At 46.4% G+C, this 17,144-nt stretch overlaps 1 protein-coding gene across 3 annotated transcripts in view; it reads left to right on the top strand.

The window, feature by feature from the left end:
• Positions 1–17,144, top strand: part of tatdn1 (TatD DNase domain containing 1) — a 41,342-nt gene that overhangs the window by 20,420 nt on the left and 3,778 nt on the right. For all 3 annotated transcript variants that reach the window (XM_080516480.1, XM_080516481.1, XM_080516482.1), the window contains exons 7-10: positions 7,114–7,199; positions 7,275–7,315; positions 13,354–13,430; positions 17,060–17,130. In XM_080516480.1, the coding sequence (XP_080372606.1) occupies positions 7,114–7,199; positions 7,275–7,315; positions 13,354–13,430; positions 17,060–17,130 (275 nt within the window). The remainder of the gene's footprint in view (positions 1–7,113; positions 7,200–7,274; positions 7,316–13,353; positions 13,431–17,059; positions 17,131–17,144) is intronic.

The following is a 17,144-nucleotide window of genomic DNA, read 5'->3' as shown; positions in this document are numbered from 1 at the left end:
AACAGAACGCGATCACTGTAACAGAATCAACACATCTTCATAAAGTTAAACAGTTCTATGCATAGCATCAAGTTTAACTAATCTCAAGTAATGCCCAGTTGTTCCCACTTCCTTGAAAGGGTTCAGTTGTCGTGCTGGAGGGAAGCTGGTGTCTTCTCCTGTAGTTAGCACCTCCTGCTAACTGTGGTTGCTGGTTCAGCAGGCTGAGGAGAAGAAGATGAAGTTGATGTTTCAGGAGTCCTTCTTTGCAGCTCCTGGTTGTTCCTTTTGTCCAGACTGAGGAGCTGGTCCCTCAGGTCTGTGATGGTTTTCCCTCGTGGTGGGTCAGCAGATGAGTTGAGGAGTGGAGGCCTCTGGTTGCCGGCCTCTCATGTTAGCTGTGTGCTAACACTGGATGAGTTGAGCTGCTGGGAGCAGCTCGTCAGCAACCCACCTCCTTGGAGTTTGCTTTGCAAGAGTCCCTGAATGGAGGCTGGGTGAAAGCCTTTTGTCCACGTGTGACTTCAGAGGTGTCGAAGCCTGAGAGCCTCAACCAATCAGTGACTGGCTGATTGCATGGGGGGAGAGTCTTGTGAGCAGAAAGGGGGGGAGGAAGGTCCTGCAGAAGGCCCTCCACCCCCACTGGGTGTGATGGTCAATCACATTCCTGGGTCAGAATTCATGTCATGACTGCGTCTCATGACAAATGAATATTGTCTCTAACCAAAAAAATGAACCAACTTTCTGTGGTCCTGCAGATCCCAACATACTGCTTCCTTTTCTGACCTTCTACTAACCTCAAGTTGTCTAACCCTAAAACATGCGTACTTTTGTACATTTCATACTGGCCTGTAGAGACGAGTTCATTACAGCCTCATATAAACTCAACAATGATGGTCATAACCATATTAAAGCAAGCAGCTCTGGTATCAGAACAGTATCGGTATCAGCAGATATCCAAATTCAGGTATCCGGATTGGAAGTGAAAAACCGTGGCTCGGTGCATCCCTACGATTGTGTCCACATAGAACTGCTCATTTCCTAAGTGTGAGCTGCGGACCTCTTGTGGTTGCTGGATGTGTGCAGATAGGAATATATTTTTGTAATCAAGTATTACTCCCAGTGTTGCCTTGAAAAAGGAATCGGATTACTGACTACTAGTTACTCCCTTAAAAGTAAATTGGTCATTTTACTGATTACTTGTTTTCAAAAGCAACTAAGTTTAATTGCAAGTAACTTTTTAGTTACTTTCAGCAGCTGCTGACAACACGCCCACTGATCTCAACAATAATGAAAACGATTTTACGCAAAACTCTTATTACTGCCTGAATTCCTGCTGATACAAATTTAAACTTTGACCTTCATTCTTTGTTGTATTTATATCTGACTCATGGTTTTATTGTCTGATTTTTACTATTAGTGGTATTTATTTACCAGGAGATGTAGTTGGACTCCGTGGTTGCATTATTTATGTATTTATTTATTTGCGCGACCTGCTCTTAGAGATAGAGAGAGTGCGGTCAGTCGGTTGGTCGGTCGGTCTGAGTGTGGGTGGTTAGGTCTGAGTGTGGGTATAATGACCTTGCACGTCCCCTAGGGGGAGGCAGACATTGGAGGTTCAGTGTGATGACCATGGGGGCTGCTAGAGGGCACCGTGCAATGACTCGAATGTCCACTGGGTGGCGGTACACAGAAACTGCAATGACCCACGCGTTCACTAGAGACGTTTGGCTCGGTCTTTCTGGGAGCGTGATGGTTGCTTAATGACCAGATAAACAAGACATCCGTGGAGGTGTCTCACAAAGCCAAAATGGAGGTTGTCTTATCGTCGGAAAGACCATTTCCTTCCCGTAGTGATACTGGTCCACGATGTCTATCCGGTATTAAGATGCACGAGTTTTAACTGGATGTTGAAACATGCAGTTAAAACTCCGGTGGTCATACGGAGGGGTCCGGCTACCGGAGTGGAATGTCAGAGTCGGGCTTGAGGCCTGCAGGTCACCAAAAAGAGGATCTGAAATTTTCTCCTGACACTCAACAAAGGCCACAAGGTCTGACAACATGGCCCTGTAACCACGGCGCTCCAGCAATTCACAAGCTGTGGTCCGCCAGTCAGCTTACACGGCAGCTTCATCATCATCAGACAGCGATTCGATGGCACATTCATCTCCTCCAAATGCTACAGGTCCTCCATAACATTACTGCACTTGCTTAGGAATATTGCAAAGAGCGAGCATCTTCACCTTTAATCACTGGCTCGTCCATAGCCTTTTCTATAGTCACGTAAACACACCCCTTTTGGGTGATCATTGACACTCGGCTGTGTTTTAGAAGCCCGAAAATGGGTCATTTTGAACACGAGGGAGAAAATTCTAAAACCCCGGCTTGGCAAAGACAATCATCTGTGGAAAAAAGATGACGTAATCGTCACCCCCTCTGTTAAGTAAATTTGAACTTTATATGAATTATTAGTACTTGGTCTAATGGGAATTAACATTTTGCAAGTTATCATTGATTCGCTCAAGAGAAGATATTTTGACTCTGAGGTGTCTTCAAGGTCTCTGGCCTCTGGGCCGGAGGAATATCTTATCTTAGGGAATTCCTACTTTCACAGATCACATTGAAGTGTACTTACTAGGGATGTCCGATAATATCGGCGGGCCGATATTATCGGCCGATATTGACTTAAAAATGTAATATTTGGAAATATCGGTATCGGATTTTTACAACCGATATTGGAATTTCCGAGTTTGCATGAACGCAGCATGGGACGTTTACGGGCGCGCGCTTGATGACGTTTAACAACAACAAATACAACACGCTGGACTCGTGGCTAAGAAGGAGAAGCCTGGTGAATGAAATGTCCGTGGAGGACTGGAGGCTCAACCAGGCCCTCTTCCCTGCTGGTACCAGTACCTGACTGCACCCTGCACCAGTGTTGACAGTGAACCAGTGTTCAGCACTGGTACCAGTACCTGACTGCACCCTGCACCAGTGTTGACGGTGAACCAGTGTTCAGCACTGGTACCAGTACCTGACTGCACCCTGCACCAGTGTTGACGGTGAACCAGTGTTCAGCACTGGTACCAGTACCTGACTGCACCCTGCACCAGTGTTGACGGTGAGCCACTGTTCAGCACTGGTACCAGTACCTGACTGCACCCTGCACCAGTGTTGACGGTGAACCAGTGTTCAGCACTGGTACCAGTACCTGACTGCACCCTGCACCAGTGTTGACGGTGAACCAGTGTTCAGCACTGGTACCAGTACCTGACTGCACCCTGCACCAGTGTTGACGGTGAGCCAGTGTTCAGCACTGGTACCAGTACCTGACTGCACCCTGCACCAGTGTTGACAGTGAACCAGTGTTCAGCACTGGTACCAGTACCTGACTGCACCCTGCACCAGTGTTGACGGTGAACCACTGTTCAGCACTGGTACCAGTACCTGACTGCACCCTGCACCAGTGTTGACGGTGAGCCAGTGTTCAGCACTGGTACCAGTACCTGACTGCACCCTGCACCAGTGTTGACGGTGAGCCAGTGTTTAGCACTGGTACCAGTACCTGACTGCACCCTGCACCAGTGTTGACGGTGAACCAGTGTTCAGCACTGGTACCAGTACCTGACTGCACCCTGCACCAGTGTTGACGGTGAACCAGTGTTCAGCACTGGTACCAGTACCTGACTGCACCCTGCACCAGTGTTGACGGTGAACCAGTGTTCAGCACTGGTACCAGTACCTGACTGCACCCTGCACCAGTGTTGACGGTGAACCAGTGTTCAGCACTGGTACCAGTACCTGACTGCACCCTGCACCAGTGTTGACGGTGAGCCACTGTTCAGCACTGGTACCAGTACCTGACTGCACCCTGCACCAGTGTTGACGGTGAACCAGTGTTCAGCACTGGTACCAGTACCTGACTGCACCCTGCACCAGTGTTGACGGTGAGCCAGTGTTCAGCACTGGTACCAGTACCTGACTGCACCCTGCACCAGTGTTGACGGTGAGCCAGTGTTCAGCACTGGTACCAGTACCTGACTGCACCCTGCACCAGTGTTGACGGTGAACCAGTGTTCAGCACTGGTACCAGTACCTGACTGCACCCTGCACCAGTGTTGACGGTGAACCAGTGTTCAGCACTGGTACCAGTACCTGACTGCACCCTGCACCAGTGTTGACGGTGAACCAGTGTTCAGCACTGGTACCAGTACCTGACTGCACCCTGCACCAGTGTTGACGGTGAGCCAGTGTTCAGCACTGGTACCAGTACCTGACTGCACCCTGCACCAGTGTTGACGGTGAGCCAGTGTTCAGCACTGGTACCAGTACCTGACTGCACCCTGCACCAGTGTTGACGGTGAGCCAGTGTTCAGCACTGGTGCCAGTACCTGACTGCACCCTGCACCAGTGTTGACGGTGAACCAGTGTTCAGCACTGGTGCCAGTACCTGACTGCACCCTGCACCAGTGTTGACGGTGAACCAGTGTTCAGCACTGGTGCCAGTACCTGACTGCACCCTGCACCAGTGTTGACGGTGAACCAGTGTTCAGCACTGGTGCCAGTACCTGACTGCACCCTGCACCAGTGTTGACGGTGAACCAGTGTTCAGCACTGGTGCCAGTACCTGACTGCACCCTGCACCAGTGTTGACGGTGAACCAGTGTTCAGCACTGGTGCCAGTACCTGACTGCACCCTGCACCAGTGTTGACGGTGAGCCAGTGTTCAGCACTGGTGCCAGTACCTGACTGCACCCTGCACCAGTGTTGACGGTGAGCCAGTGTTCAGCACTGGTACCAGTACCTGACTGCACCCTGCACCAGTGTTGGCGGTGAACCAGTGTTCAGCACTGGTACCAGTACCTGACTGCACCCTGCACCAGAGTTGACGGTGAACCAGTGTTCAGCACTGGTACCAGTACCTGACTGCACCCTGCACCAGTGTTGACGGTGAACCAGTGTTCAGCACTGGTACCAGTACCTGACTGCACCCTGCACCAGTGTTGACGGTGAACCAGTGTTCAGCACTGGTACCAGTACCTGACAGCACCCTGCACCAGTGTTGACGGTGAACCAGTGTTCAGCACTGGTACCAGTACCTGACTGCACCCTGCACCAGTGTTGACGGTGAACCAGTGTTCAGCACTGGTACCAGTACCTGACTGCACCCTGCACCAGTGTTGACGGTGAACCAGTGTTCAGCACTGGTGCCAGTACCTGACTGCACCCTGCACCAGTGTTGACGGTGAACCAGTGTTCAGCACTGGTACCAGTACCTGACTGCACCCTGCACCAGTGTTGACGGTGAACCACTGTTCAGCACTGGTACCAGTACCTGACTGCACCCTGCACCAGTGTTGACGGTGAACCAGTGTTCAGCACTGGTACCAGTACCTGACTGCACCCTGCACCAGTGTTGACGGTGAACCAGTGTTCAGCACTGGTACCAGTACCTGACTGCACCCTGCACCAGTGTTGACGGTGAACCAGTGTTCAGCACTGGTACCAGTACCTGACTGCACCCTGCACCAGTGTTGACGGTGAACCAGTGTTCAGCACTGGTACCAGTACCTGACTGCACCCTGCACCAGTGTTGACGGTGAACCAGTGTTCAGCACTGGTACCAGTACCTGACTGCACCCTGCACCAGTGTTGACGGTGAACCACTGTTCAGCGCTGGTACCAGTACCTGACTGCACCCTGCACCAGTGTTGACGGTGAACCACTGTTCAGCGCTGGTACCAGTACCTGACTGCACCCTGCACCAGTGTTGACGGTGAACCAGTGTTCAGCACTGGTACCAGTACCTGACTGCACCCTGCACCAGTGTTGACGGTGAACCAGTGTTCAGCACTGGTACCAGTACCTGACTGCACCCTGCACCAGTGTTGACGGTGAGCCAGTGTTCAGCACTGGTACCAGTACCTGACTGCACCCTGCACCAGTGTTGACGGTGAGCCAGTGTTCAGCACTGGTACCAGTACCTGACTGCACCCTGCACCAGTGTTGACGGTGAACCAGTGTTCAGCACTGGTACCAGTACCTGACTGCACCCTGCACCAGTGTTGACAGTGAACCAGTGTTCAGCACTGGTACCAGTACCTGACTGCACCCTGCACCAGTGTTGACAGTGAACCAGTGTATTCATACAGAACAATCGACCTCTTACACATGAGGACATGGGGAAAGAAATAGACCAGTTATATGGACGAGTCAACTTCAGTCTTTGTTTTTGTTGCACTTTAAAGGAGGGCTGTTTTAATTTTGTGAGCATTTCTGTGCCTTTCTTGTTTATATTTACACTATTGTGTTACTCTTAAAAGAGATTGAGCCCAGTTTGAGTCTATTATTTGACAAGTTATGTCCAGTTTTTCATTCATTGACTGTTTACAACTAATGGACTGCAGATATGCCTCTTCCTTTTTTTTTATATTGTCTGTGGTGTTGTTGAGTTTGTTGTTGAGGTTTCTCTCTAACACTAAATAAATATGGCACTTTTTTCCATAATTTAAGTTGTTGTTCTCTTATTTTTCTCAGTGTGTACATTTGGAAAGCCATGTTTGATTCACATATGCATCCAGTGGGGCATCACAATAAAATTAGGCATAATGTGTTAATTCCACAGTAGAAGATATTTTATGTTGTTGTTACCTAACAGTTTTGATGTAAAAAGCCAGCATATATCGGTATCGGTGATATCGGTATCGGTGATATCGGTATCGGAAATTAAAAGTTGGACAATATCGGAATATTGGATATCGGTAGAAAAGCCAATATCGAGCATCCCCAGGGAGAAAAAATCTAATTTTGGATTGTGTGCACAAGGTCTAAAATGGCTCCAACAGATTTATGAAATCTGTTCATCTGAGGAACAATTAATATGTGCTTTACTACCGTATAAGCTCATGTTCAAATGGAATTGTTATGGCTGAAATAGTGACGACAATGGTGATGACACTGCAGCCTCTGTGAGCTCTCACTTTTGGAGGAGGATATTTTGCATCTACTATCTGGTCATTTGAAGGTTAATTTGTGACTTTAAATTGTGGCGATGGCGCTCTGTGTCTCCGTGTTCTTACTGTGAGAACAGAATGCCTCTCTGGTACAGTTCATTCTATTTCTCTCTGGTTGCAGATACTTTGAAAGGCAGTTTGATCTGGCGGAAGAGACGAAGCTCCCCATGTTCTTGCACTGCAGAAACTCCCATCAGGAGTTCATTGGTTCGTTTGAGTTTGATCATCACTGGACTGGTTCACGAAAGAAGGAAATCTGAGACTTGTCTTTGTCTTTGACAGACATCATGAAGAGGAATCGAGACCGATGTGTTGGAGGAGTGGTGAGTGATTTCTTTGTACCGTTTGATAGGATTCACACAATGACACAATCCACTTTATTATTTTAATCTGAGAAGGAGTCAAATTACAGCATTTCAGGATGTTGCTTGTTTTCTGTTATACCTGTCTGTTTAAGATATTTTTGGGGATATCATGCTGTACAGCAGCCATGAACAAACTCATCCCAAAATATTTTGGGACCCACCCAACTCTAAAATCTCAAACTGACTGAAATATAAGATGGACGTAAACCAGTATTTGGAAAAACGGATCAATTCAATGAATGTGAACACGATGGGCTGTGTGCTTGCAGTGGGCTTTGCAGTGAGCTTTGCAGTGGGACAGCGGGCTGAGGAGTCCGCACTCTTGCCTCATTGAGAAGGTCCTGGTTCAAATCCCAGGTCATGGCCAAGACCCATAATTGTGTTCTTATATACTCGTAGAACGTCATCAGTGGGAGACCAAGTACCGACCCAATTCTTAGGCTGTTTCTCACCAAGTACACTTGGAATACCCTGATGTGTTCTTGCTCCATCCACTTTATCGAGGATGCATCCACACCTGCTTGGAAAGACAAATTACCCATAATGCATTTGGCAAGAGATGCATTATTATGCTGCAACTGAGGTGATGGTTGTTGATGAATGGCACAACACTGGGCCTCAGGATCCAATCACGGTATCTCTGTGCATTCAAAATGCCATCAATTAAATGCATTTGTGTTCATTGTCCATAACATACACTAGTATGCTAATTGCATACTCCCACAAAACTTGCGGCCCATGGTGGCGGTGGGGTTTTGGTATGAGCCAAGAAGTAAGTAACCCTGTACTATACATGGTATAATGCACTGTACTATACACGGTATAGTACACTGTACTATACACAGCATGTATATGTGACAGAAAAGATACTATTTTACCATAATGTTCAAATGTTTAGATCATCAAATGGTGTGTTTCCACGGCACTAGAGGTGCAGGGATGGAACGGAGCATTGTAGAGCGGTGCGGCAAGGCGTAACCAGAGTGAGGATCCACACCTCGCTCCAGCACCGGATCTGCCCTCACTGACACTCCTGCAGGCAATCAACTAATTGATTGCTCCCACATCGTAAGCCCTGCAGTGAGGAGGTCCGGTGCCAGAAGAGTGTGTCTCTGTTCAGAGTCACCAGCTCCTCTCATGAGCTCCACGACTCCCTGCTTCAAGCGTCCTCGGCCACCCGGCCTCGCTGTGCAGCGTGCCTCCCCGCTGCAGTCTCCTCGCCTGCGCACTCTGCATCCCAGAGTCTCCGTTCCCTCGTCTCCCAGGTCTTGCAATAGAAATACATGATTGCTAATTGTACCTGCTCTGCCTCCTGGTCTGCTGTTGGGTTCCAGACACTCCACTCACCGGCTCTCAGCCGTAACAACCAGAGCCAAATCTGACGCATTTCCACTGCAGAAAGTAGGTTACAAAGTAGGCGGGGCTTAGAGCTATGCAGATATGTGGTGTTACAACAGTAATCTCAGCCAGGTGGCAGATCTGGACCTGTTATGAATCCTCTGTTGTTGTTTACATCCTCCGCTTTGCACTAGTTGTTTTGTTAACTTTTATTTTGTGCAGCCACAGAGCTGCAGCTGCAACTTCCATATTGGTCTCGAGAGAGCGAACGCTCCGGTGACTCGCCCCACGATGCATCGCGTCCGAGTTGTCTGTTCAAACGTGATGCAGCGGCTCTGACCACGTTTGAACAGAACGCTGACCACCTCTGCATCCCGTTTGAACACAAAGCTTGGACGCGATGCAAAGACGGATCTCGGTGTGGCGCTCCAGCAGCATGGACACGATGCTGCGAACTATGAAGGGCTGACTGTGCCTTAATTAAATACGCCATTAAATAATTAATTAAATGTGTCATTAATTAATTAAAACTGTAATTAAATGTATACATTTGTCATTAATTGATGTATTTAAAAATTTCATAATCTGTTGTTGCACAGCTTCATGAATTAATTTTATTAATTAATTTTCTCGTGCCATCATTGCAGTTTTCTGGGTGAGACGCTCGTTCAGGTACACAGCAGATCCTTTCAGCTTCTTTCCTTGTCGTAGTAGATCCGTTTTGAACTTTCTGTTCGCAAAACGCAGGATGATGGCCGGCTTCGACTTGTCTTTCCTTGGAAGAGTGTGACACGCTGCGATGTTGTTCGTGTCCAGATGTAAATCCTTTTGTGCAAGAAAATGCACCACTTGCGCTTCCAGGGCCTGCAGGTCGGCGGACTCCACGTCCTCGCTGATGTTTCTCCCTTCCGCTGCAGCTTTAGCGTAGGAGCGAGGTTTGATGTTTAGTCCACTGATGATAACATCTTCCATACGTGTGTACTGCTCCAAGTTCTCAACCCACTTTTCAAGTTCATTGATGGTTTTATCTTTTTCCATTATTGTCGCTTTTAGTCGTTTCACCTCTTGGAAGAGTTGCGTGAGTTTGGTCAGCTGTTGGGTTACCATAGCCAGCTCCCCAGACATGCTGCTCAGTGACTTCTGAATTTCCTCCATGTGGTTCTCCACCTGCGGAGCTTTCTTTGGTGGCATCTCTTCCTTGCCATGTATTGACTTGGTCTTGTCACTTGTCCGATTGTCAGATAAAGTTGCTTTAATCCGATCGCAGGGATTGCGCTTCCACAGAGCACCGCCATCTTGTATGATGACGTCGACAAGGACTCCTCTTGTCAAACCATCACCCTGAGTGGATGCTGTGACCAGGATGCAGTGTCTGAAACCGTAGAATCCTTTCTAGTGCTTCACTTGGTGATGTTTGAATCTCGGTCACAGGCTGTTATGTGGGAGCTCCTCTCAGGAAAAGTTCATGCAGATCCTCCGGTAACGGAGCGTCACGTTCTGAAAAGCTTCAGACCAAAGCAATGGTTTGACTCGATCAGCGTTCGCTCCATCCACTGAGTTTGATGGGTGAGTTTGACAGATTAAATTAATTCATGAAGCCATGCAACACTGGACCATGGAATAATTACATAAAATTTGTTTTTACATCAAATTAATTCAGATTTTAATTTAATTAATGACACATTTATGTATTTAATTCCAATTTTAAGTAATTAATGACACATTAAATTAATTATTTAATGGCGTATTTAATTATTAAATTTTGGCACAGTCAGCCCTCCATCATGAACAGGAAGCTTGGACGCGATGAAAAGACGCACCCCGGTCCCGAGCCCCGGTCTCCCCTTGCCTCACGTCCGCTCTTTCACCACCAACACGAAAGTTGAGCAGCAAAGAAGAGGAAAAAAAACAACCAGTGCAAACCTGACCACGGAAACATCAGAGGATTCATCCAGTCGACATATTAAAATATTGAGGGTGTAGTAAATCACTGAACAATCAGCAGACGGCTCCTCAAGCTCAGACCTGTTCATGGTCCTGGTACCCTGATGGAGGGGGGGCGGAGAAGTGAACGCCTTTGGAGCGGTTGTTTCTGGAAAATCACAAATTCTTGAGGTGGAAACCCGAACCGTAATGGACTGCACCGGTCCATTCCCACACAGCAGTGTTAATTTTGACAAAAGTCTGATTTTTAGCATCATTTTATTTTACTTTTTTTTAATAAGTATGACAGTTTTGTTGCACTGCCATAGATTTTGCAAAAGGATGTTTATCATGGTTGTAAAAATGCCATGGTTAGCATACCTATACTTATGCGTTCAATCGTCTAGCAAGATCGTACTTTTGTTTCGTTAAAAATGTCTACGGCCTGTTGCATAAAATGCAATACAAAATCATGTTTTTCACAAGTTCTTGTTTATTAGGGTCTGAGCATGTTTCCTATTGAAACTGTAAGGATTATTATTATTATTATTTGTCTGCCCGAACGGACGTGTTTTTGGGGGCCTTAGAATACTTATTTCGTCGTTAGGCAAACATTTTGAGAATTTGGGGGAGTTACACATGTGAAAACTAAACAAGAAGTCAGATATTTGGAGGAAAAGGGCGGATTTTATAATGTACCTCAAACGTACAAATTTTCCAGAGAGAACGCCTCCCAGGGGGAAAATCCAATCTACTTGAACTTGGACTCTTTTGAAAGAAAAGAGGTTGAAGAGCAAAAGTTATTAAAATCTCTCACAAAGGTTTAAGACCGTGGCTGTGGCCACACCACGAAATTTGTTTCGCCATTGTAGTACCCTGTTTACCCCACTCCGTTACTGTGTATATGTTTGTACATTTTCTGTTGCACAAACAAGGTTTTGCATTTTGGAATGAACATTAGGAATTGGTTGATTTAGGATTTTTCCTCCCATTTTAAATGTACCACGCACCGTTCCATTTGCCCATAGAGGGAGACAGATGTCAATCAAGGAGGGACATGTTGGTGACATTCTGACTTTTAACTTATCGGGAAAGAGGGCGGGGGAGAGAGAGGTGCGCGGGATGCACCAGGACTACCAGAGAGAAAAAGAGGAGGAAGAAAAGTCTTCTTCGCCGGCAATTAAGACACAAAGGACACGCGTTCCTGCTCGCTTGTTTCTGCTTGAGGTGAGACTGCTGATGCAGAGCAATTTTCAGTTGGCCCGACCGGAGCAGAAGCTATCTCGCTGGTCAGCTCGCTGGTTAGTGTGGCCACCGAAGGAGGAGCAGGGGGCTGAATTCTTGGTGGGAAGACCACAATTGGGAGCACAGAGGAGAACAACACGCGTTGCTGAGGCGGGGAGGACGTCTATGGGGTTCTATTTGTGCCAAAGATTTGAGCGCAAAAAAAATGTATTGTGCAAGCACACTAATAGCATTTTGATGACATATTTAAATTGCGCAAAGAAAAACTTGACATTGCGCGCTCAAAAATAATTTCTGTGCTCAGATTCTTCCTCTGTGCTCAACCTCTCTCTCTCTAGCTCGCTCAAATCTCTCCACGTCCGCGTTCAAGTCCTGCTCTGCGCTCGCTCAAAATGTGCAAAGCCCAAATGTGACAGACACAGTTGTCCACCAATCACAGATATTTGGGGCGGGCGTTGAATTCTGATTGGTTACTTCGGATTCTGGAAGTGCCTCATAACCAACGAAGAAGAAGAAGAGGGAAAAACAAACTGTGAGGGAAAACATGTTGTAATCCAGGATCGTTATCTTTAGTTTTCCTTATTTCTGTTTTCCTTCCCAGTTTGTTTTTCCCTCTTCTTCTTCTTCGTTGGTGATCTCAAGTTTTTCTTTGCGCAATTTAAATATTTTCTCAAAACGCTATTAGTTGGCTTGCATGACAAATTTTTTTGCGCTCAAATTTTCCCATCGCTCGCTCAGAATTTTGGCACAAATAGAACCCCGTAGACGTTCTCCCAGCAGCCGCGAGTGCAGTTGGATCCAGCTTCTGGCCCTTTTGAGATGTGGTCTCGGATGGAGGCACGTAGCAGGTGTCATTACTGGGGTGAAGTTAAATCTGTTTCAACGCCACCAAGGTACAGATCTTCTTCACCTTTCTTTTATTTTCTTTTGAGCTCCAACAAGCGTGCCAACTGGTACCAACAAACTAAACTATACAATCCCGGGTATTTAACACAGGTAATTTCAGTGGAAACTGTTCAGAGTTTGAATGAGGGGTTAAAGTGTATTTGAGTATTTGGTTGTTGGGTTTACTCACATTAACAGTTTAGCAAATAATCTGCTTACTGGGCCTCTGCATCATAAGCGGAGTATTATTGGTCAGTGAATACACTTAAAAGAAATTAGTAGCTTCCTCAAAAATATCCGTCCCCAGGTTCATGGGACAGATCCATCCAAGGTGCTGTATATTGGATTATTGAAAGTTGACACTTTGCATCAGAGTCCAGCCCTGATCACAACCATGTGATGATTCTCAGTCGTCACACCAATTGAAGGCATGGCAATGGCCAAGAATGCCATTGAACAGGAAGTGCAATGTACGCACACTGAACGTGATCAGATTGAGCTCAAACTTGATATGCTGCATCAGAGTCCGACCCTCATCACAGCCATACAACAATTCTATATCTGTAATCATTTGCCAAGTGTCAGTAATTATTGTTTCCCTTCAGGTCCACTCGTTTGATGGGACATCAGAAGATGCTTCTGCGCTCATTGACTTGGACCTCTACATTGGAATAAATGGATGGTAAGAGAGTTATTTTAAGTGCTAGTGACGTTGGACTTGACACATGGCCTTGAGCCATGTCACATCATAGCTCAGCTCCACCCCGGGGTCTGACTAAGAGGATTCATCATGTGATGGAGCTTTTGAACAATGTGTGTGGTTTGCAAACCTGGACGGGTTCCCTCACCTTCACTTCTGTATCCCCTACCATTTCTTTCCTTTTGAACCATTTTTCTTTTCTTTATTAATTACTTTCCTACTGTAAGGCACCTTCCAAATAAACCATGCCTTCTGAGGATTATATCTCACTCCAAAAGGCTAATAAAATGATCACTGACCATAAAGATGGTGTTTGACGGCTCTCCGGAGCACTGGAGAAGAAGAACGCCATGTTGTCTGGCTTCATGGAGGGAGCTGTAGACCAGCCCAAACAGCTCGCCTCATTCAACGCCACCACCATTCAGGACCTCCAGGACACAGTTGTGTGGGATCCTGCCTCCTGTCCTCCTGCTCCTTCCTCTTGCTCGACCCCCAGCCATCAGCCGTCATGGTCGGAGGTGGTAATCCGTGGTCAAAAGGGACGCTCTGGTGCATTGGCCTCACCTCCGGGACTCAGCCTGTCTAACCGGTGACGTTCCAGTTCACCCAGCCGATGCTGCTGCTGCTCCAGCCGGTTCCCGCCTGGATCTCTCTCCTCCTGTGCCCCCAAAAGCCACATCTTCTTCATCGTCGGAGAGCATCGCTGGAGCAGCTTCCTTCTCCCCTGGACAGCCAGATGAGCGACCCTCTTCTTGTCAAAAGACCTCTGCTTTTCATCGTAGACTCCTGAAGGAAGCTGTGATGAGACACCGCTCCACCACAGAACCAGCCTCCCCCATCATCTCCTCATCTTCATCCACCACCTGCTCCTCGTCTGCTTTTCTCTCCAAAAACAATAATAGGAGATTCCATCACCAGAAACATCCACTTCTTCAACGTGATCAGACATTGTCTTCCTGGTGCAACGGTTCTGATAATCCTCTTCTCTTCCGGCTCTCCGCGAAGGCGGACGCTTCTCTCTTCTCTCCTCTCCTCCCCTCTTCTCTCTCCTCCCCCTCGTCTTCCCCGCTTGCTGCTCCCGTCCTGTACCGTCTCATGTCAGATCTAACAAGAGAATCTCTTCACTCCTCATCAGAATTTAACTGGAACCATGGAATTGATCATCTGGTCTCTCAATGCGATTGACCAAATGTTTACGACACGACGATCAGCAAAGCAGAGCCTGCATGTCCTGATGGGACGTTTGCAGCCGGATACATGCTGGATTCCTGGAGGTTCCTGGAGATTCCTGGAGGTCCTGGAGGTTCCTGGAGGTCCCTGTGTTTGGCCATTCTTTCCATGGAGGATGTGGAGGACCTCTACATATTGGGATTCATGATAGCAAGTATGCTGCTGATTGGAGCTGGAGGCTTTCTGATCTATCAAAGTGTAGAAGACGCTAGCAGCTGCATTGGGAAGGCTGCCTGTCATCACTGAGGGACTGTGTCGAGCTCTGAATGCTCAGACTCGTGATAAACCAACTCAAGAGTATGCAAGTCACGACTCTTGAACGTTTACGTGAAATTGGAACCATCTTGGATGATATTAGAACTTGGCTGGGAAGCTAAAATTTTGCCACAATTGCAGCAGCATGAAGACCAGAGACACTGGAGGTCGAAAGATAAAGCTGAATCGCCTGAATGAAAACAAACCTAATCTACATTTTGGATTCCCAGACACCCAAGGTTGGTGTTTTGTCTTCAACTGTCTTGGATGTGAGCGTGGAACGAAGCCCCCCCCCCCTTCCTCCCCTCCTCTCCCCTCCCCTTCCCTGATACTTTGGCCCACTGGAATTCACCAGTACCTCCCCAACTCTAACCAGAGGCTGTGGGAGGAGATATAGCTGGAACCGCCGGTCCTGGCTGTGTGGCACTGTGAGTCTTGGTTGCCGTGCGCCACAGGTTGAGGAGCAACCTACATCTCTCGTCGGTCTGTACTGCTCCTTTGTAAATAAAGACTTGATTGAACTCAGCTTGCCTCGGAGTCCTGCAGTTGGATCCTGTCTGCTACCCGTGACCGATAGTTTGTTAATCTATAAATAAAATCCCTTTGCAAAACACAAAATGCCTACTATTCCTCCTTAATAGAAGAAAACAAGAACAATCCTAGATTTCTCTTCAGTACTATAGCCAGACTAACAAAAAGTCACAGTTCTGTCAAACCTCATATCCCTTTAACTCTGAGCAGTCATGATTTAGTAAATTTCTTTAATAACAAGATTCTAACTATCAGGGATCAAATTAAAGACTCACTGCCCAGTGCAGTCGCTGATCAACCAACCACATCTTCAGATTCATTAGAGGAGCCTGACTTCCAGTGATCCAGCTTCACTCTATAGAAGTCCTTGAGTTATACTCAACCTTCATCTAAACCAACAACTTGCTTACTAGACCCAATACCCACTGAACTGTTTAAAAATATTTTCCCTGTGATTAGTACATCAATACTAGATCAGATCAACTTATCTCTAATAACAGGTTATGTACCACAAGCCTTTAAGGTTGCTGCTGTTAAACCTCTTCTTTCCCTGGACAAGGGTCAGTTTCTTGCCGATTACCCAAAGCAAGGTTTGTATCTCACCACCCAATCTATTTCTCTGTCTTCCCTCTCCTCTCCTCTATCCCCTCACCCCAAATGGTCAGCAGAATGCCGCCACCTTTGAGTCTGGTTTCTGCAAAAGTTTCTTCCTGTTTGAGGGAGTTTTTCTTTTCCACAGTTGCAAATAAACATGCCAACCCAACATTCATTGGGTTTTTCCTCTTTTCTCTGTTAAAAGCACCTAGCAATGACTGTGTTGTATTTAGTGCTATATAAACAAGTTGAATTGAACTGAATTGTTAGATACTCTAATTACCTTAATATGTCTCTTGATCTAAATCACCAGAACATCACAGTCAATTATTTTCAGCTTCACCACTGAGTGTCTCCAAAGCATCAACGGCTGTAGAAACATACGAACGCCAGACAGGAAGTTGGCAAGAAGCATTGCACATTTCATGATCATTTTACTCTTCATAAAGCTGAACTTTGCCGTGAAAAAGAACAAACGCCACATTTTTATGCATACACAGCCCTTTTGTACATGAGTCCCAGTTTATTTAAAATGAGATTATGAGGGTTGCTTCTTCACATTCTTTTGAGTGTTCTAACAGGTTCTAACATATTTTGAGTCTAAAATGACTCGTCGTTCTCATTGTTCTGAGAAAGATTGAAAATGAAGAGTTTTTAATGTCTGTTCATTCACAATAAATTGAACATTTATGGAAGCTTCAGTTCAGCAACTCCCATGAAGTCAGTGTTGATAATGTTGGTGTTGTTTTCTTCTTGTTGACAGAAGTGGTGGGACAACAAGATTATTTGTGACATTATTTATATCAGTCGATTTAACAAAACAAAAAAACTACTTTTGCTATATTTACTGATTCTGACATAGCTGTAAAATAAGTGCTGTTTTTATTTTCAAGGTCAGAATATTGAAAAGTTTCCTGTTTTGAGAGAATCTGCTGATGTTTTTTTTTAATGTTTTAAAGACAACTATTTTGATTATGTTAACAAGAAGCCATCTTTTGCAGCTCCTTGAAAACAGCGGCCAACATTGAAGCCATGAAGTCGATCCCGACTGATAGGCTCATGATAGAAACTGGTGAGTTCAAACTA

Source organism: Blennius ocellaris (genome assembly GCF_963422515.1).
Source record: "Blennius ocellaris genome assembly, chromosome: 20".
NCBI classification, from domain to species: domain Eukaryota; kingdom Metazoa; phylum Chordata; class Actinopteri; order Blenniiformes; family Blenniidae; genus Blennius; species Blennius ocellaris.
Note: the sequence above shows the minus strand (reverse complement) of the source record. Positions and strands in the feature narration are given on the sequence as shown.